This window comes from Lagopus leucura, unplaced genomic scaffold, assembly GCF_019238085.1.
Source record: "Lagopus leucura isolate 7727_CA_CO unplaced genomic scaffold, USGS_WTPT01 Super-Scaffold_806, whole genome shotgun sequence".
NCBI lineage: Eukaryota > Metazoa > Chordata > Aves > Galliformes > Phasianidae > Lagopus > Lagopus leucura.
The window spans coordinates 997923-1020278 of NW_024962260.1; the positions used below are offsets into that span (position 1 = coordinate 997923).

At 44.5% G+C, this 22356-nt stretch overlaps 1 protein-coding gene across 1 annotated transcript; it reads left to right on the plus strand.

The window, feature by feature from the left end:
* The first annotated feature begins 10638 nt into the window (after nucleotides 1–10638).
* On the plus strand, nucleotides 10639–18696 carry YWHAH (tyrosine 3-monooxygenase/tryptophan 5-monooxygenase activation protein eta). Its single transcript, XM_042865916.1, has 2 exons — nucleotides 10639–10813; nucleotides 17259–18696. Exons 1-2 carry the CDS (start codon nucleotides 10727–10729, stop codon nucleotides 17913–17915), a joined length of 744 nt encoding a protein of 247 aa, XP_042721850.1. The 5' UTR covers nucleotides 10639–10726; the 3' UTR covers nucleotides 17916–18696.
* The last annotated feature ends 3660 nt before the right edge of the window (nucleotides 18697–22356 follow it).

Sequence of the window (22356 nt, forward strand, 5' to 3'; positions counted from 1 at the left end):
TAGCTCTCCTGTGCCTCACATTTCAAGCAGAAAAGCACACTGAACTCCGTGGAGTAAGACAAATTGCATTTATGATCCAGCATATTGATTTAGAAAATACTGGTGCCAGCATGTTGATTGCAGCTTACCGCTTCTTCCTGTGCTTCTGGGATGTCAGCTCAGAGCACAGGAATCCTGCCATTAGGCCCTTCCCTCCAACAGCCCTGTGCCCATGATACTGGCAGGCAGCAAGTCTCAAATCTGCTAAAGCAGGCTACTTTTTGCTATAATTAAGCTATAGGACTTGTTGCTGAGGGTACTGCGCATGTTAAAATGTAAGCAAGCAATAAAAAAGAATGAGACAAATTGATGAGGGTAGGGGCTGAGTCCATTTGTCACTAGTAAATGTAATTGCAGCATGATGAAAATGAGCTAAATGAATGCAGCCTCCAGCAGAGCAGTCCCAAGGCTGACTGCTGAAACTTGGGAGCTTGGCAGAAACTTCTGTTAACTGACACTTTTGGTCTGGTCTGTACAGCTGAGGTATGGGCAGCATTGTTGGAGTACGGATACCTTTGGTGATGAATGGAGAGAGCACCCCATCATGGAGTACCTTGTGTCTCCTACGTGGCCTGGTGCCTGTGTGCTGTGACCTTTTTCCAGGTTGGATGGGGAAGCCACGTCCCCAGACTTTGACAGCCTTGAAAGGCTGTAGTGGAATTGCAGCTAATGTTGTGGCTGTGTTTAAAGCTACTTTTGTGTGTTTTGACTATGAAGATCTCTGTTTTCAAAATATCTTCCAAGAGAGAGACATTTGTTAGACATCTCTTTGTTTATGGAGAGTGTTCTGGGGGCATAAGGCAAGTTGCAAATGGAGATGTAGTCCTACGTACTGCCCCTGGTTAGGCTAGTCCTCCCTGTGCAGAATATGTTTTTTCAGCCTTTAACAATTTGAATAAATGACAAAGTTTCTAGTCAACAGAACTCTCAGCAGCCCCTCTTGTCCTGCTGCAAGACTACAATAAACGGCATAAATACAAATGCATTTGTACATCATCACATTTTCTTCCAGTTCCAGACAGACTGTGGTTGGCAGTCCTCAGTGCCCACCTGTTTCTTCAACCCTGCGTAGAAGAAAGCCAAGCCCTGGGACAGAGCCAGGTAAGAGAACACACCTAATGTTCCTAGAAGGGAGCTCAGACACACACGCCATCCAGCTGTAGCACTCTCACAGGAGATGTGAAATCTCACGTTGTGTGTTGTGTGACTCATATAAAATCTAAGCATATCTTTGGCACCCAGCTCACTGCATTCTCACAGTAGCATCGAGCAGATGCTAGGACAGTTTTTTGTTGGTTTTGATACTTGGATTGCTTATCAGATCCTGATATTACTAAAAATATCATAGGAACAATGGCCTGCGTAGATCCAAAGTACCGTTTACATTTTGAGCAGCAGAGGATTCACCTTGCACCGTGCAAAGAAGATGACAGTAAGGTGGCTGCTTGACGGCCCTCCCCTTCTGAAAGGTTCTGCAGAATTTAACTCAGCTCTCTGAAACCTGTTCAAATCTTTCACGTCATTTTCATTTCCAAACTTGGTGTTGCTGAGGAGATTTTGCTGTGTTCTGAGATGGCCGAGAGAACTTTACAGAATAGTGGTATTATAGGAAATGATAAAAGAATTGACTTCCCTTCCATGATCTGAACTCAGTCTGTACGCTTTCTTTTGCTTTTAAGGAGGTAGAGAATTAAACTCAGAAATTTACTGCTTTCAAGGGGATGGGAGCACATCCGTGAATGAAATGTTACTTAAAAATAGGACCCAAGAAGGCCCTATCTAAACTGTAGAGTGAGCTGTTTGTCAAGTTTATTTTCTGGCTTCAAGTGTATTTTTTTGCTTCAACCAGTGAGTTAGCATGCATTTCCATTTCTCTTGCAATGTAAGCTGCCAGAGAAAACCTTTTTGAAAGAGATTTTTGAAAAGCAGGAGACTTGTATCTGCTGGCCTCATTATGGGAAGTGGCTGCATTTCTGAGGGCAGTAACAGAACCTCTTTAGAGCCTTTGAAAGCATCAATATAAAGATCTGTATCTTGGAAAGTGGCCTTTTTACTGGCCATTATGGGAGCCAGATGAGAAGGAAAGCTTTGGGCATTAATAATGAATGAGCCTTTTCTAAGATGAGTATGCAGTCTCTGTAGCCAAAGTTTTCCTCTTGCTATTTTGGATTTTTGCACTGATTTTACAGAAACATGACACTCAGTGCAATATGGGCTGGGGAACAAGATACCATGGGATGTCTGCAGATGTCAAAAGGGGACACCTCCAAGTCTTTGTAATAATAAGCCAGTTTGGGAATTCAGAAGAGCAGCTTTTGCATATATATTTTTTAAATGTGTGCTGTAAGAAAATGAAGAGCCTGAATGGGTAAATGATTTTACAGCATTTGATTGGCTTCCTGGGTGCCCTGTGTCTGTAGGATAAACTTCCCCTAGACTTGCTGTGGGGTTATGCAGATGTTTATTTCCTGTGTCTGAACCACAGAGGTGCAGATGTAGGCACCCCGTAGCACACACAACTTTCAGTTTGTTCTTTGTAGGTCACGTGAGAGTAGAACAAAAACCAGCTAACTCATTTTGGAAATGTTTCTTTCCCTTCCTGAACAGAGCTCCCTCATCCAAGTAATCGTTCCCATCTTCATTAATTACTTTATGCTGGTTTTACCCTCCGCTGTTAACTTATTTTTATACTGAGCCGGTGCCTTGGGCAAAAAGAAGGGGATTGCTCTTCTTTGAATTAAGAACTGCACACAGATCGCGCTTGCCATTTTTACCCCCACACCTTGTACAGGTGGATTACTCTACCTGAACTCAGAGGAGAACAAAGACTTCGTCCCTTCACACACACTGACATTCCCTCCCATCCCGCAGTCCTGTGCCTCTGTACATCTGCCCAAAGCTCTTCATCAGTGAGAAACTGCACTTAAGATCCTATGTAGTGGAGCTTTGATTCCCTCCTGTCTTTCAGGTCCTGGAGGGGCTGGCTGGTGACCCATGCAGCAGTGACACGTTCCAGGCAGCATGGCTGTGCTCTGAATACTGAGCAGGGACAAATGTGCCCCGCCTGCAGAGTGGGACTGCACTTCTCCAGCAGAAACCTCATTCTTTCTTGGTTTTCTTAATACTTTAAATGAATGAGGAGTTTGATATGGAGATGAGGAACAGAAAGATTGGGGCAGAAGGATGAGGGCCTTTTCAAACAGTAAAGCTTACTAAAATGGGCTTTGTAGGTAAGAATTTTGCAAAGGATGTAAGAAAGGGAAGGTAGATTGTGGATTGTACGTTTTCACTGGAGCAGTCTGAAGCTTTTCTGAAGATGTCAAAAATACCAAGTTACTGATTCAGTGGCAGTGCCTGGTCAGGTCTCAGTCCATTATATCGTGAAGGCAGGTGAAACCCAGCTGAAAAGGAGGAAAACCTGTTATTTGCACGTGGCCTTTCGGAGCCCACACCTGGGCACATGAGGCTGTGTCCCTGGTGCACCCAGTGCTCACTCCCTGGCTCTCCCTTGGGATGCCGTTTTCCCGTTGGCTGCTTTGTGCTCGCAGCCCGCCGACTGAAGGGCCGTGTGTGCCTTCACACAGTCTCCTTTAACAGGGGGGCGCTGGGTGAACCGGCGCTGCTATGCAGGGAGGGAGAGGCGGGACGCGCTGTCCATGAGCCGCTCCGCACCCTTTAGCCGCTCTCTCTCCCGTCTCCAACGGGTCTTTCTGCCCTGAACCGCCCTGCAGGACCGCTAAGCAGAGGCGGTCCTCCCGCCGTCCAGCGCCATGGCGGCCGCGAGCCGCCTTCCTATTGGCCGTCCGACCCTCAGCGCCGGTAGCAACAGCGACAAATATATCTCCCCGCCTCCTGATTGGCTGCCGCCTCCCGCCGAGCCGTGGCAACAGCGGGATGGGCGGGGGGGCGTGCGGCGACCGTTGGCGGGTGGGGCGGCGGAGGGTGGGTGGGCAGTTGTCCCGTCCGTGCTGTTTGAGCCCCGTTGGTCGAGTATTTGTGCTGTGGCGGGAAGGGTCTGAGCCCTGCCTGTTGTGGAAAGAGGATAAAACAATGGGGTGGCTTTAATGCAGAAGCCACCCGTTAGCAAAATTCTCTCTGGGTCTTGATAGTCCTTTGAATGAGATACCAATAAGATGCTTTATTTCTCAGAGCTCATGAGACAGCGCATCACTGCTGTGATGTAGTTGGCAGTGCTGCACATCTGTACAGCTGAACGGAGCCTGGGCATGCCTTTCCCTGCTGCTGGAGATACGTATTATCTGCAGCAATACCTCTGTTACAGTGAAAAGCATTTCCCTTTGCTCTCAGATGTTGGCACCACTGCCTGCCAAAGAGATGATACAGATCAGATGAACGTTACTACACCTGTATAGGTGTGGGCACTGTCAGCGTTTTAAGCAGTTGAAGAATGTGGTTATTATGACTGATGTAAAATGGCAGCTCCGGTCAGCAGAACTGCTGTGGAGTGCTGGGAACGAATCCTCACCAAACTGCATCTGGAAGAGGCTTTGCAGCTGAAGCAGAATCAAAGTATTTTCTCTTGCACTTCATTTAATGAATTTCATCTCCAGATTTGGCACAGTTGCTCTCTGGAGGACCATTGCATTTTCTAGGTCATTTCCCAGATGAAATAACTTATTACTTCTCCATAAACTTACTTTAGGTGATTCAAAGTTTGATATGTGAAACCTAGCAAATTAGAAGTACACCTTTTTAAGAGACATGAAGTCCAGCGGCTGAAGTACAGTATATCCCAGCCTGCCAGCAGCTCTGCTTCACACCACCTGGATGCTGCATCTGCATGAAACACATCAGAGGAGCTCATTGCATTGCAGTGAGAAGTTGCAAGCAGTGCCTGCCGATCTCAGTGCTTCCATCAGCACACAGGCTGGAGGCACTGCTGTGCAGCAGAGGAAGAGATCAAGTGAACCTGAAGCCCGGTGGCACCTGGCCTCCTGCCTGCGGTGCTGGGTGGAGCTGGTCTTCCCCATATGGACAGTGCCGTGGAGTTCTGTGTGCTGTGCTCACACGTTTGAGTTGTTCCCTTTGTGTATTGCCTTGTTGCTGTTTCCTAGATGTGATTTACATCCTCATTGTGATCTGCATTCCCTGTCCTGCCATTTGTAGCGAGCTCTGGATGTGTTCATGTTCTTCTTCTGTGGAGCTGTAATTAGAAATGCTCTGAGCATGTGACTGACCTTCCCTGAACTGAATGTACTGTACCTGCTGTTGTCATTCCTCCTCCTCAACATGGTGTGCCCTAGCAAAGAGAGGAGCTTGCCCTAGATAGAAAACAGCTGTTTTTATCTTAAAATGCATATAAGAGCCCAAAGAACAGTATTTATGTTAACAGGTCCCAGAAGAGCGATGGAAATCTGGTTGTGTTTTCAAACTGTAGTTCCTTAGCTGCTATAGAGGCAAGGATGCTTTCCCAATAGGCAGGCACACTTGTTTCCCAGCGCTGCTGCTGAGGTCAGACCAAGTGTTACCTACCAGCCTTCTTGGTTGGAAGTGTGGCAGGGAAATGGCAGCAGCGAGGTTCTGTGTGGCAGCTGCCCATGAATAGCTTCTCTGAAGTAATCCTCTACAGTACGAAAGATGATTAATGACGTGAGGTGCTGCTCTCCCTGCTTTCATGTGCCATAGAATCATAGAATCATAGAATCATAGAATCACTAAGGTTGGAAAAGACCTAAAAGATCACCCAGTCCAATCGTTCACCTATTCCCAATAGCTCCTACTAAACCATGTCCCTCAACGCAACATCCAGTCTTTCCTTGAACACCCCCAGGCTCGCTGACTCCACCACCTCCCTGGGCATCCATTCCAGTGCCTGACCACCCTTTCTGAAAAGTAATACTTCCTCATGTCCAGCCTGAATCTCCCCTGCCGTAGCTTGAAGCCATTCCCTCTGGTCCTATCACTAATGACACGAGAGAAGAGGCCGACCTCCAGCTCACTACAACCTCCCTTCAGGAAGTTATAGAGAGCAATGAGGTCTCCCCTGAGCCTCCTCTTCTCCAGGCTGAACATTCCCAGCTCCTTCAGCCTCTCCTCATATGGCCTGTGTTCCAGACCCCTCACCAGCTTTGTTGCCCTCCTTTGAACACGTTCCAGGGCCTCAATATCTTTCTTGCAGTGAGGGGCCCAAAACTGGACACAGTACTCGAGGTGCGGCCTCACAAGTGCTGAATATAGGGGAACAATCACCTCTCTGCTCCTGCTTGCAACACTGTTTCTGATGCAAGCCAGGATGCCATTGGCCTTCTTGGCCACCTGGGCACACTGTCGGCTCATGTTCAGCCGAGCATCAATGACAGCTACAAGCCATGACAGCTACAAGCTAGCGTTACTGAATGGGCTCACCTGAGGCCCACAATGGACAAACATCAGGAGAGACAACTTCAAGGCCCATCTTTTCAGGAAGCTTCTTGTTCTGGGTGCTGGGCTCAACTTGCTTAGGGCCTCATTTTCAGAAGAAATGAGCACTTATAGAGGCTTGAGTAGGGCACCTGGAATAAGGGTCCGCTTTTGGAAATGTTGGCAAAGGCATTTTATCTCTGTGCTTCGTTAGTCTGATCCCCAAAGTCTTTCATCCTATGTTCTGCAGTGAAAGGTCATTGTTTCAGATCAACCATTTTCAGTGGGATTTAATCCAGTTCTGAGTAAGGCTAATCCTCTTTGGTGTAGTTTGAAGAGCAGTAAAAATTGATTTGTCAAGAAAGATCTGGGCATATTTCTTAAATGTTTGCTGGTACTGAGTCCATAATTGGGTAGCCCTGAATGAGATGTTTTGGGGGTAGTTCCAGAAGTGCTAGACATGGAAATTCTGACATTATCCATAGGTTGCAAATGCTCAGCACCTCTGACAAGCCCTGAGGTGGAGTAGGGTTGTTGGGGCTTCTTCATGTGGATGTGTGTGTGTTTGTGACTTTCACTATTCACTTAGCATAGACGTCTTTTATACATAGAGGCTTTTAGCAATAGGATGCTCAGGTGCGAGTTCCTGATAAGCAAGCTTTTTTATTTTTTCCTATTTATGCTTGTAAATTCTGGTTGTATCCCTTTGATTACATAAAGAATGAAAACACATTCTTGTATCTGGACCAAGCATTGTGGTTTGAAGCAGCTCTTGAAGGGTTAAAGCTGCTTTCAATTAGGTGCTGTGTTCTTGCCACTGAGAGAAACCCCCACAACTGAGCATGCTTCACAGCCTCCTGTGCATATCCCTGAATCATTCTGGCACCTAAAAACACTGCCATAATCTTTTATTCAGACATAGCACTCATTCTTCACTGGACACCAAAATGAGCAAGTGCTCCAAAACAGCACATTTTGCAGAGAGCTCTGAGGATCAGCTCCTGTCTGCATGGGGTTTTGAACATGCAGCTGCTGTGTCTGAATGCAGAGCAATAGTGCACACACTGCAGTGATCCCCAGTGGGGTTGGTATATGTGTCTGCTCCCCTGAGGGAGGAAGGGCTTCACAGATGTGCAAATCACTGCCCTTTTCTCTATCAATCTCCTGTTGGTGCAGATGTGCACTATGCACAGCTCACAGCGTGCGCCCTGCTGCTTCTGAGCAGCACTCCCCCACTGCCATCTTCCTCCCTTCACTCTAGCTTTTACCTTTGAGTTACGAGGGAGGTTCTGTGAGAGTGATTGAAGATTAATAAAACTTGAAATATGGCAAGTAGTAGAATATTTTCACGCACACTGTGACAGCCTAAAGAGTTCTGTTGCTTGTTAAACTCTGCTGTACGGTTTGGCCAGAAATATATCACTGAAATTACAGTCCCTTGAGGTTTGGGAAAGAATCATCACACTTCAGCTACACCCACTCCTATCTTCTGCTCTGATCTTGTCATTGGTTACAGCACCTTCCCTCCCTGATGTGCACTTATCTCACTTTGTTGTGGGGATGTGCTGCCAGGATTGTGCCCCACAGTTGCAGCATTTCCAGGATCAGATGCCCACAGACTCTCCACCTCTTTGTCTCCCCGCCCATCTCTATTTCCTGCCATGCGGTTCAGATGCTGGTTAACCTGCACTGCTCACTCCTTGCTTCTGTTCTGTTTTTCACTGCTTTGTCCCCAAGCCTGTATCATTTAGCAGCTCCCTATGTAAAACACTTCCATGCTGCAGCTCCAGGAATGAGGCAGATGGTAGCAGGGATGTTACCTTGCCTTGGTGCTGTGAGTCTCAGGAGCAGTGCTGCAGGTGCGTGTGCTGCCAGAGCAACCAAACAGGTTGCCCAGGAGGCTGGGCAGGCTCCAGTATGCCATGTGGCCATTTCCCCATTGCTTTTCCTTGTTGTCAGCGTGCCCTGTGGCTTGTGCCCTCAGCTGAACATCAGCATTGGGCTGCTCCGTGTGGCTGCCGCGCTGTCCCCAGCGCCTCACACAGCGAGCTGGCTCGGCCTTCCAGCAGGGAGCTATTTGTGGAGCAGCAGGGCTGGCCAGCACACTTAGATGTGCCTATGGAGCAGAGCCACTGCCTGAGATCATGGGGCAATTATCAGAACCATGAGTTTCTCCATCTACAGATTCTCTCTGGGTGTGGTCACTGTGCCAGCAGCTCTAAATCCTGCCTTGTGAGCTCTGCTGGGAACGTGGAGCTCTAGGACATGAGGGCTGATGCCTGGCATCTGAACTTTAGCAGGAGGACAAGTTAGGTGCTTTGACAGCATGTTCAGCACTCCAGTAAAAGATCTGCTGACCTCTCCTCTCCTCTCTTCTCCTTTCCTTTCCCAGCTTACAATTACTGTAGCAGATTAAGACTGCACAAGCTCTGATTTTTTTCCTCCTTGTTCCTTATGGATTCTGGGAGCCGCACTGCTGTTGTAGCTGAAGGTTGGAGCACTAGATGCTGTATATGAGGGCTGCTCCAAAAGTAATGCCTTCTATTTTATCATGTTGGCCCACTGGTGGTACAGCAGTAGAAGTTGAACCTCCCCATCTCCCTCCCTATTGCATCCTGTTGCTGAGTGACAGATGGCTGCAGAGGGGCACTCTGACAGAATGGTGTCTGACATGAAGGTGCATTTGAAGCAAAAATATGTCATTGAATTCCTCCACGTGGAAAAAATGGCACCCATTGACACTTGCTGGATGGTTCTGGTGTGCAAACAGTGCGTGTGAGCACTGTGATGCAGTGAGTGTTGCATTTCAGCAGTGATGACAGTGATGTGTCAGACAAGCCATGTTCTGGACAGTCGTGCACAGCTGTCCCACCGTGAAATGAAGTGCATCTCCATCAGCTTATCCGTGTGAATCAGCACATTACAACCAGGGAACTGTGTGTGGCTTCAGTGCGTTGGAATATCACAAAGCTTGCATTAGGTGCGTCCTACAAATGCTCACGTAGGAACAGAAGGAAAACTGTATGCAATCTTAGTAGGACCCATTGAACCAGTACAAGGCTGAAGGTGCCGGTTTCCTGGATTGTATCATTCCTGGTGATGAGACATGGTTCCACCACTGCAAGCCAGAGTCTGAACAGCAGCCCATGGAGTGGTGATGGGTAAACTCCCCATAAAGAAAAGGTTCACAATGAGCCCTCAGCAAGTAAGGTTTTGTGCAGTGCCTGCTGGCAGAGCAAACCGGCCAAACCATCAGCTCTGAGTGCTTCACTGCCTGCTGGCCGGGCTGAGGGCTCCAACTTCCACCTGGCTGCCGTGAGGTCAGTGATGTTACGTGTCACCGTGCACACTCAGAGCTGGGAATCTCTGAGGCGCTTTAGACTGGTAAATAGCCATTATACAGAAGCTTCGATTAAAGAGAAAAACAAGGGAAGAAGAAAAAGCACTTTGAGAATGTTTTCGTGGACATACCCACATATATTTGCTGGATTAACGCACGTTCTGTGGCTCAGTGGGTGAGTGAGTGGTTCTAGAAACGCTGCGATCTGCTTTCTATGGAGCTGCAGCACGGCAGCAGGCAGGGCAGGCACGGAGCGCTGAGTGCTGCGCGGAGCCTCGGGCGCGCACCGCGCACCGCCAGCCCTGCACACAGCAGCGCGTTGCGCGGCGCTGTTCCTTAGCGACGGTCTTGACGTACGGCCGCTCGATCTCTTAAAGAGCTCAACTATTAAAAAGCAAGACGCTGGTAAAGCCCCGAAAACGGGGACCAGAGCCGAGCAGCCGCGCCCGGGGCCGCACCGCCCGGCTCCGCAATGCCCACCGCCCACCTCCACCTTTGCAGCAGTAAAATGCAGCACTCGCAGCGCGCATGCGCCTCCCCCCGGCCGGCGCCCCGGGATGGCTATTTATAGCAAGTGACGTCATCTAGAAATAGAACGCGAGGGAGCAGCGCCCCCCTCCCCTCCCCTGCAGTCCCCTCGGCTCCGCCCCCTCGTTGCCTTCCTAGCGCGCAGGCGCAGGCGGCGGCAGCAGCGCGAGGCTCCGAGCCGGGCGGAGAGGCGCGAGCCGCACGCGGCGCCGAGGGGAAGCAGCGAGCGCGCGGCTGCAGCCCGTGAGCGCGAGGCGCCGACCGCCACTCGGCGCGTGAGGCGCGGCGAGCCTAACGGTCGCCCGGCGAGCGGGCGGGAGGCGGCGGCGGCCGCGCTGCGCTCTCCACGCGCGCTCGTATCCTCGCACCGCCCTCGCGTCCCGAGGCGCGGACCCCCGCCCCTCTCCTCACCGTCTGAGGGGCTCAGCGCCCGGCCCGGCAGCCACCACGGAAGCGGCCATGGGGGACCGAGAGCAGCTGCTGCAACGAGCCCGCCTGGCCGAGCAGGCGGAGAGATACGACGACATGGCCTCGGCCATGAAGTCGGTGAGTGGTGCGGGCGGCGTGGCGGCGGGGCCGGGGGAAGGGGGAGGTGAGGAAGGACGTCCGGGCCGGAGCGGGGTGGGTCCGGGCAGGATGCGGCCAGCCTGTGGCGGTGAGGAAAGGAGGGGGGGTTGGGCGGGAGCGGGGCCGCCCGCCGGGGAATGCGCCCAATGTTCCCAGTGCTCCCGCCCTGCGGAGCCCCGCAGCTCCCGTCCCTTCGGAGCTGGTTTTCTCCCTCCCTCGTTTCTCTCTCCCCCTCGTAACGACGCCCGCGCCTCCCGCTCCGTCCCTGCCCGGGGGTGTGGCCGGCCCTACGCCGCCAATCGGGCGCGGTGCGGAGCGGCCGTTTGAACGCCGCCCGCCTCGGGGCGGAGGGAGCATGCTGAGCCGACCCGCCACCCCGCGCCTGGAGCTGAGAGCGGGCGGTGCGACCCATCCGGGGCTGAAGGGGCGCGGGGCGGGGTGGAATGGCCGCGGGGGGGCGGGGGGCTGAGCAGCGCGCGGCAGGAGGAGCCCCTTCCTTTTCTAGAGGGTTCTGCCGTAGAGGCTCCGAACAGGGGCCTCCCACGGGCGTGAGCGCTGCGATTCGAAGATGGAACTGTGGTCGCATCCGGGTATGCGAGCTGCTCACTGCACCCAGAATCTGTTTCCTAAGCTTTAACGTTGCCTTCTTGCCTCTTTTTGTAGGGTAACGTTCTCAGTGTGTTCTTACACAGTTGAATACTGATATGTGTTTTAACACTAAGCTACAGCTGCGATGAAAATGAAGTGTACTGACCCGTTTGTACTGGTACATAATAAAACTGGAGAATGACCAAACTTCATGTCTAGTGTCTCTTTTCAAAAAACAAAGCATATCTGAATTCTGAAGCCCGTGTAAATGCTGGTAAATGTTTAGCAAAGACCATTACAGTCTTTGTATTAATTGCAACTGATTTACTCTTATTGATCTCTTTTTTTTGTGAGCGCCAGGAGGCCTCAAGGGGACCCTGGTTTCTCTTGAGAAATAATGCTGCATGGTTTGAAAGAACAGCTACAAATCAAGTTCAGTCATGGATTGATTCTTGCAAAAAGTCTCCTTCAGGGACTGTATGATGTATGTTACATCTCTTAAATGAGGGCAGGAATCAGATGTTTATCTTTTTTATGCCACTGTAAACAGTTAGACATTATAAACACCAGCATCAATCTAGTTCTAAAGCACAAATACTTCTGAGTATCTCAATATTAAATGCAGTTGATGTAAGCTGTCTTTCAGTGATATTATTAGAATTCCTGATACCTACCATGAAGTAGTAACAGCTTCATTCACCTGGAGAACACTTCTCATCACTATTTCTGAAGGATGCAACCAAGAAATCACTAAAATCCACTGCTGCTCTGGAAGACACCATTTCTAGCTGTAGCTGGTAGCTTTTTTTCCCCCAGGCATTGCTGATCTGCAGGATATATATGGCTCCCTGAACGTGGGAAGCAAGAAGAACATGGTTGCTGTGTGTCAGGAGATATGTAAAGTAGAAGTAACTGGTGTGTGTGTCCTGTTGGCATCTTAAACTGAACTACTGCTCAGTTTTCACTCATTGAGTTTCGGTATTCTGTAATGCCATTTTGCTCTGCAAGAAGTTGTATAATGATGAGCTTCTGTAATTTGGAGCTTGCTAACACTGTAGATGAGCTGTCTTTAGCATGTATGAAATGTTACAAGTACTGAAATACAAAAAAATTTAGCTGAATTTAAAGGGCAACGGTTGACTCTTATTAGGCTGTTCAAGTAATCTTTCATCTTAAGATTTGAGTTGATTTTATAGGTGTGAGCTGAAGCACATTGTGTGCTCAGATGTTAGACTTCCTCCAGCAGGAAGCCAGTGTTGTAAATCGGATATCTAGTCTCAATGCAGGATATTTTGATTTGAAAAGATTCTTAAAAATATTCACATAACATACTTGATTCTTTTTGTAATGGTGCTGTGTGAAAATGCGGTATTTCCAGTGTAATGGAAATGCAAATGGTTCATTTCAGCTCCAGGTATTTATCAGCGTGTTTCTACAGCACACAATACTGCCAGCAGCCTGGCAGTGGCTCCTAACGCACAAAGCAATAAAGATTATTGTAGCAAAAGCATATTTGTACAATATTTGGGATTTCCAGTGAAGAAAGAACATGAAGAGGCTCTTATCAGCTGTTGATATAAAGTTGGAGGAATACTCATTGTTCAGTCCTGTCTGTTCAGCCTTCTATAGAAAATATATAAATCTATAGATAATACAGCTGTTGTAGCTTAAATAAGGAACCTGCTGTTAAAGAGTACAATTTTTCTTGCTGTTTGTTCTTAGAATTTTGCTATTTCTGCTTGTATTTGTACTTACAATAGAAGTATACTTCTATTAGTACCTATTTATCTATGTAATTAAGTTGCTGTTATAAATCAATGGGTGTAGTCAATATTATTTTCATAGAAAGTACATGCATATGTGAAAGTGCCTCTAACCAAATTACATCCTTCCAAGGACAGTGGCAATCTCACTGCATTAAGTGCCACTTTAATGTTCCAACTGTTTGGAGTAATACATGTGGTAGGTAAAACCTGTCTTCCAAGCACACTGGGGAAAAACGTGCTGTTATTGTAAGAGTGTTAAAGGTGCTCATTTGTTGGAATAAATATTGTTCCAACAAATTACTGAGCAGATTGGGAGCATGAATGCTTTCGGTATTAGACTGTTCCAGAAATTGATTTTAAATGTTGATTATAAATACTAAATAGCTGAACAGTTTTGCTTTGTAAACTCAGTCAGTCTATTAATTCCAATATATAGTAGTGTGTAGTAGTTTTTTTTTAATCTGCATTGCTTTTCTAGTACAGGTACGTAGCAGGTATTGGAGATTGAGATGAATCTCAGTTATGTGAGATGTGTAATTTTGATGTGAGGCATGTGAAGGAGATTTACTTCACCCTGAGAATACTGAGTCTTGGTATTATTGAATATGTGAATAACTATAATGTGAACAATATCCTTTCCTGCTGTGAGATGATTTTCACTGTGGTTTTATACTGTGAAAGTATCTGTCACAAAAAAAAAACAAAACTAGAAGCCACACTGATGCAAGGTATTGCTCTGGTTTAAATGATTTCATCTGGTTTGTACAGAAATAATGAACAGTATTCATTATGAACCTTCTCAGGATAGTTTTATTGATTAAAAGTGGCTTTCCTGCTCAGGTACAGTCTTTTGCTACAGCAGCTCATTAAGGACTTGTCGAGCTCTGACAACAGTGTTCTTGCTAACAGAACAAGTGCAGTCACACACGTGCAGTTCACCTGGACCAGACTGATGCCATTAGGTAACCTGACAGTGCATTCATCTGCTGTCAATTACAGAACCATTGCTTTGGTGAGTGTTCAGTGTAAGATGAACTTGGCTTGATGTGGCCCATGTAGGATCACACCATTGGAAGTCAGTTCTGCTCTAGGAAGCCCAGTGTTGTGGCCAGGATTCCTTTTATGTACTTCTGCTTCTTTCTCAGTTAACCGTGAGAGCTCTTGGACAAAGAGCTGAGGAGATACCTCGAAGTACTACAGAACCAACATTTTGTGGTTTTTTAACACTTGTGAACTGCTAGTAGATCATAGCCTGTATATTCAGCTGGCTTTATCTTGCAGTCCTTAGCAAGATGATGCAGACTTTGATGTCAGAAGAATGTTTGCATAAGAAAAGTAGAGTTATACATCACAAAGTTAGTACTACTTTGAAGTCGTACTACAAACTTTTTTCTCTTAAGTGCTCTTTTTCCTGATAGCCACTATAAAAAACACTCGGTCAGAAAAGTAGAAGTGCATTTCTTAAGCAATCAACTCCATTTAACGCTATAGGGAGAATGGAAAACAAGAAACATTTCCTTTAGCACTTCAGGTTTTCTTTTCTACATCATCCCAACAGGAAGAGAAACATGTCTGTTTTTATGTAATTTGCTGATGTATCTGAAATTGATAAAGCTGCTGATAAGCACTGCTTTCCTTTCATTCTAGCTTCTGGTAATATAGATGTTTGTGTTGGGGCTGTAGGTGTGATTTTTATGTATGCCTGCACAAAGGACCAGCGTTGTTTTGGCTAGGATGGAGGCTAGTTTGCTGTTTCTCCTCCAGAAGTCACCTTTGAGTTGAGACGGAAAGGATTCAGCATTAATGAAGTAAAAGTGGGGAGGTGGGGTGAAAATGGCGCTGACATCCTGAAGGTTGTTGAAAGATGACACTGGAAAGAAGAGTTCCACTGCAAGCATTGGAAACTTCTGCTATGGCAAGAATCACTGGTGGGAAACAGCTCCTGTTATGCTGAGCTCCTGCACTCCTGCTAGGTGCTGCTCACGTGAAAAATAATTGTCAGTTTTTACATTAAGTTAACAGCATCTGCCAAGGGGAATGAATGCACTGCTGAGTGTAGTGATACTGACACTTCAGCTGTACTGTATCTGAAAAGTAATTCACTTAAAACTTCAGTTATGGAGAAGGAAAGAAAGGTGGAAAGGCATTTAGGGGTCAGTCTTTACAAGTGCTGTATCCTGTGCACGTGCAGCTCATGAGTCAGTATTTTTAAGATGGATGTTGTGATACATTTTCTGCAATTGAAAATGAGTAACGTCTGAAGAGAGAAAATAGGCTAGGAAAAAATCTAGACTACTCTTCCGAGGCTAATGATACTGCTGTGGGATTGCACTTTGTGTTGTGACAAATAGGATGAAACTTTGGAAACTGATAGCTTCCATCTCCATACGTAAATGCACCAGCTGTAGCGTAGTAAACATGTAGGTTTGCATTGTGTTTTTTTGATGGTTCTTATGGCATTTGTTAGGTGCTGCAGAGTGCTATTTAGATATCCACCACTGGAATGACCAAGTAATTATTAATCTCTGGTTTTGATTTTTTTTTAATATTATTTTTGTAAAAGCAAATGCTGTCCTAACAGACTGGGGGAATAGAAAGGCCTAAGCTAAGCCTTCACATCCTGAGGGAATTGATCTTTACTAGAGATAATGATAGAAGTGGGTCTGACTAGAGATTGTGTTTGGGAAAATGGGGTGTGGAAGCTGTGAAGAAGCTTGTGACAATTACATCGAGTTGATTCCTGTGCATTTACCATGGGTAGGTTGTCTGTCATTGTATCAGGGTGGACACAGCAGTGTCTTTTGTGCTCCCAGAGCTGTGGGGAAAAGGAATTTTGGAGGTAACTCAATTCAAAGTAATTTCCCTTTCTGAGAAAGTTAATTTTTATAATTATTTTTCAGGCTTGGCAGGATCCATGTTTACTGGAGAGTACACTGCTTACACAGAGTGTAAATATTTGTGACAGTTACTTGTAGATTGCAAATTTGGCTGCAGACACTGTGTGTCATGGAAATATGCACTTTTTTGGGAAGTAGTTAATTTTAGCAATGCGTGAGCAATGGTAGTTTTATCTTCAGTTGGAAGTGCACATCCTTACAATTCTAGTGACTTCCAATGCAACTAATGAAGTATGCGTAAAGTAGCGGAGCTGTGATTTTCAATTTAATTCCTATTAACTTAATTTCACATTTGTAAACTTGAAAATCTGAACAAATTCAGGTGGGTGTAAGTCTGAAAGGCCTTTTTTCTAATCAGCACAAAGTGAAACAGGGCTAGGCATAGTCTTGGATGTTCTACCCTTCCCTTACTGCAGCTTTAGTAGTAGGAACTTAGTTTTTTTTTTTGTAAATAAAAAATAAAGAATAAAAAAAAAAAGCAAACAAAAAACCCAAAGAAAACAGCCCTCATTTGTTCCACCTATGCAATTTCCTTTATATCCTATCCTTCGAACTTGCCTGCAGCCACCAGTCAACAGAAATCAGGCTAACTTCTGTGTTACTCTGTGTAATGGCTCACTCAGTGAATGAAAGACAGTATGAAGCACTAATTCCATTTGTACTATGCAGAGCATAATCCTAATGGCTGCAGCGCTTCCATCTCTGCTGTTGAATGAAAAAAAAAAAAAAAGCAGCAAAGGAAAGAAATGCAAGAACTGCAGCAGTTTCCAGTGTCTGTGCTGTGTTCCAGATTCATAAAACTGATATTCTAGGTACATTTAAATTCATTGTGAAGTTTGTAGTCTGCATAATTATAGCTCAGACTTGTAGGAGTTAAATCCTCCAAATGCTTCTTTGTTGCACCAGCCTGACTCACTCTTTTGGTGAATGTGCTTCGTAATGGGTTTTAAATTCCAGATCTATTACAGCCAAACTGGGGGGAGTTTCATTCTTTTGTGTCTTGACTGCAGCAACAGCTTTCAAGCTTAAATGTTACAAACTGTTTTCTGGCTAGAAGGAATTTTGAGATCCAGAAGGAATTTTGAATGTCGGGTTTCATGATGGAGGTGCTGAAGGAAACTTGTTATTTCTGAAGATAAACCGTTTGAATTTGATCTTTGTGTGTATTTTCAGGTAACTGAGCTGAATGAGCCTCTCTCAAATGAGGACAGAAACCTGCTGTCTGTAGCCTACAAGAACGTAGTTGGAGCTAGGCGATCCTCCTGGCGTGTCATCAGCAGCATAGAGCAGAAGACTATGGCTGATGGCAATGAGAAGAAGCTGGAGAAGGTTAAAGCCTACAGGGAGAAGATAGAAAAGGAACTTGAGACAGTCTGCAATGATGTTTTGGCTCTCCTCGATAAGTACTTGATCAAGAACTGCAATGACTTCCAGTATGAGAGCAAGGTTTTTTATCTGAAAATGAAAGGAGATTATTACCGCTATTTGGCAGAAGTTGCTGCTGGAGAGAAGAAAAACAGTGTTGTGGAAGCCTCAGAAGCTGCCTATAAGGAGGCCTTTGAAATCAGCAAAGAGCACATGCAGCCTACTCACCCAATTAGGCTTGGGCTGGCACTCAATTTCTCGGTGTTCTACTATGAAATCCAGAATGCTCCTGAGCAAGCCTGCCTTTTAGCCAAACAAGCCTTTGATGATGCCATAGCAGAGCTGGACACACTAAATGAGGATTCCTACAAGGACTCCACTCTCATCATGCAGTTACTTCGAGATAACCTCACTCTGTGGACGAGTGACCAGCAAGATGAAGAAGCAGGAGAAGGCAATAATTAAAAAGCTTTCCTCTGATCTGTCTTTCATCCACTTCACAATCCCTGTCATCACCGATATTACCTTGCCACAGTCACACTAAATATCTAGTGCTAAGCATATCTGTATTGTACAGCTGTTCAGATTTGCTGTCCACTTTATCAAGAAGCAGTTTCAGATGAGCCTTCATGGGTGTTGATGGATTGATTGGTTTATTGGCCCTAGTTATCTTAGTTGCACTTCAACAGTGCAGAAAGATATATGTATTTAATGAGGCATTTTTAGTTTGCCTGTTGATTAGAACAGATGGGAAAGAATAATGGAAAACGACTGAAGATGATTAGATTCCAGTTTCAATTTTTGCCATTTGAAATGAGCTGCCTGTTCTGTTAAGCAGTACATTTTGTGCATGCAAAGTAAACTAGCCACCTCAATTTTTTTTCAGTCAATGCAAACAGTTAAGCTGATGTGAAATGACAACCCTGTTCATCAGTTTACAATAAACTGTTTGAAATGTGAAGTTTTGGTAGCAAATTTTTTTTTGCCTCTTAACTTATGTGCACAGTTTATTTTAATGCAGTGCATCTACCTAAGAGTTTTGATACTTGTAACCTTTTGCAATTGTTTTGAAGAATCATGAATTTATTTTTTGTAAACTCTTTGGCTGTTTAGTTGTCTGTGTATTCTGACAACACTATGTCAATATTAGCCCATGTTAAGATGGATGACCGAGATGCCAGACTTCTAAATTAAATGTTTTGGAATTAAATAAAATAAAATGCTGCTTCGGGGAATATTATCTCTACATAAGCTGTCCTGTCTTTTGTTCAGAGCAAAGACTGAGTTACTTAGTACATCACTGCTAAGTTAAAACATGTCATTAATGAGAAGACGTCTCGTACACTAAAAACAAATGAGCAAATAACAGTGTGCTAAAAAGAAGAAAGAAGCCCACAGCAATCTAGAATGGTACTTCTTACCTGAGGTAAAATGGAGTTTCCTAAGGTACGTGTTAGTTGGTTTACTGGGTACAGCAACTGTAGAGCAGTTCTGCTCAGAAGCTAAAAAGTAGCATAGAATATTACTTCTTTACACCAATGTAGAGACTTACATTATTTTCTTCTGTCTACAGTAACTTCTAAGGTGTTTTTTTTTTTTTTCCAGAAGTGCTAACCACCACATTATATTTGCGCATTAAAATTCCAGTAGTGTTACTTTGTATTTACCTAATTCTAGCAGAAGCAGTATTTATTCTTGGAGAATGCCTCTCTGTTCTAGCAAACTTAAATCTAGTCCCCAGACTTACATTTTGCTTCTTTCTCCCCAGCAGTTAGAATATATTTATTGGTTCCATCCATACTTCTGTACTGATGTATTACAGAAGCAGGAAAAGTTAGCTGTTGTGTTACGTGTGGCTGTATCCAGACTGCTGCTGGCACCTGGGCTAGCTCAAAAATCATGTAAGTTCTCAATTTATCTAAATCCATTTTTGTATGACTTATTAAAACACTAGTGGCCTAAATGCCCACAGCAAGAACTTCTCATGCTTTTTAAAAACAGTGAGCTGCTTTCTTTTAAATATCTGGAGAATGAGATTTTTTAAGGATAGATTTGTTCATATATTTTCTAGTCTCCTAGGTAATTCTAGATGTATTATATTAGTTACGTTTGTGATAATCAGAGGGCTTGTACAACATCTGAAAAAGGTGTAAGTTCATCTTGATGTGCTGTTGTATGATCTGGACATGCTTGATTCCTACTAAAATAAAGCACCTTGAATTATGTCCTTCATACCAATTGCTGTTGTGTGCCCATGGCCTACTCTAGAAGTTATTTTTTCCTGTATGCTCTTTGCTCAAACAGTGCACAAATGTTTGGCTTCCCCCCACCCCTAATTACTTATTAGAGCCTTCTGGCCAATAGTACTCTTTTTGGACTTTACCTGTCTCAGATATGGTGCTTCTACATTTTTTCTTCCTTGCTTTCCTCTCAAATATACATATCTGCGAAATGGAACCAAAATGAAACTTGGACAATAAAGCTCCCTTTTTATATTGAAACACTGTAGCTAGTTAATCATTGTTGGTAATTGCTAAATTTATTTTTTTCATGTTTTTTTGTAGGCACTAATATGTATATATACATACATACGTATATATCTATACATATATATGTGTGTATATATATATAGTTAATTAAGGGCTAAGGAGTCTTTTCTCATTCTAGTTATTGCCTTACACAGCTCCTTTGTCAGTGGGTCTCTGACTTCTGCAGGCTAACCTGTTGAAGGTTGACTACTGAGCTGTTGCCTAGGGTCCCAAATGGAAATGAAAAGCATTCTGTGAAATGTTAGGATTTCTGGGTGTATTTTCATGAATTGCCATTAACCTGGATAAATCTTTTCTGACTATCATGAAATATAAAGGTCCATTTTGAAATGGTTTAATTTGCTTGAAGGATGGATTCCCTTCTCCTTAGCGGTGTAAATTTCAACAAATTAATCAGTTATAGTCATAAATGCAAGCAGATGAGAAGATGGTTGGAAGATGTTAGGAAGATAGGTGTAAAACTGAAGTTATAATTATTTCTTGATGAACCACTGTATTCTTACAGTGTTTTGTGCAGTTGGCTGGAAACTGTCAAGGTTTTGTACTAGGTGTCAGGTTCTATAGTGTATGTAAACATGGCTGGAAAGAAGAAACTGCCTTCTAAGAATTTCTTGTGCTAGAATCTCTAGAGGAACTCTCCAGAAGAGCTAGGAATAGCAAGAGCTTCCTTATCACAAGATAACCTGAAGTTTGGTAGTGAACTGACAAGTGCAGGTAATTTATTGCCAAGTGAACCCAAAAGGTGGAATTCAGTGACCAGGACATTATCCCAAGTTGGGCTTCAATTAGAATATCTTCATCTGAATGTGAAAGTTAAAGTTCAGTAATGAGCAGCAGCTGGTAGGTTGTAGTCCTCTAAATGAGTGGCATGCAGTTATGCTGGGCCACATGTGGGCTTGTAACGTAATTCAAGCCACCATCTCTATATCTGGAAGAGATCTCAGTAATGACCAAGCTTTTTTGAGGAGGATGAGCTTCACGGCAGGTAAGTGAAATTATGTGGGTGTATTGCTGTGAATCCACAGGCACAATATCACGGTCCCAGAAGGAGGAAAACCAATATATGTTATCTTCCATCAGTGTGAGACCCACCGAAATCTCTTGGCAAACGTGTAGCAGGAATGCTCTTCAGCCAGTCACCTTTTGGATGAGGTGCTCTGTCTTTTTTCTCGTATTTCATTGCTTTTTGATAACTTTAAATTGCAGAATTGGATCAGCACACTTAGTAGCCTTTGACCTTAAATCTGTTCAATTTACACGGTAACATGATAATCTGTTTTAGACAATACAGCCATCCCTTTAGTATCCTCAAAAAGAGAAAAAAAAAATTCTTTTTGCTTTTAGCAAAGCTTGTTCCAGAGCTGAAATGAGCAGCCCTTAGAATCTATACCTGAACTTCAAGTAATGATATTCCATACCACATGCCAGCTTAATGTCTCATTGAAATTTATCTTTGCATGTCTTTAAGCAAGGGCAGAGGTGTTTTAAAATACATATGTGGTGTGAATTCCTTCTGGAAAGCGAGTGGACGCGTTCCTGATGGAGAGAAACACTCTTAATTATTTTATAATTGGACAATGTACATATGATTTTTAAAAATTGCCAGGGATCGGCATGTGTGATTACATAATTGAAGTGCAATTACATACTTACTTTTAATAAAATATTCTCTGTTACTTATATATTAAGTGATAGTGCTAAAAGTAGAAAATAAACGTATATTTATTTATCTTATATTTCCTTGAGTTCTATTGTATCATCATCATCTTTTTTCTCATTTGCTCGCAGTGCTGTTCTCCAAAGTAGTGCTTAGATTGTCAGTGTACACAAATTCTGGTTGGTTTTGGTTGGCTTTTGGCCTGGTAACTCTGAGCTCCAGTGACTGCAGAAATTGTTAGTGGTGGATTTTGGTTTTGAGGTTAACATGCATAGTAGCCTTGGGAGCCTGTAATTAGCTGGAATCTCTGTGCTGTCATTTATTTGAGTATTGCAAATCAGTTTGATCTGCTCTACCTCAAGCATTGGAGCCAGATGAATTGCTCTCATTGCACTGGGTATTTTTCTGCAAATCCCAGAATACGTTAAGGCAAAGCACTGTGAACTTTCTGACAAGTAATTATCAAGAAATCACTTACCTATGATTATGCAGTTAATATGAGCTTTTTTCTCTCATGTTTTCACATCAGTTTGATAATCCAATAAATGTGATTAATTCCATTTTAGAACTTAATTTGTTAGTAGTTGAATCCATCCATCTTTAAAAAATCATCTAGTTTAACAATACATTTAAGGAGAGGAACAAATGAAATCACACCATCCATGTGCCTTCCAGCAATGTACCTGAAACCAAGTAATAC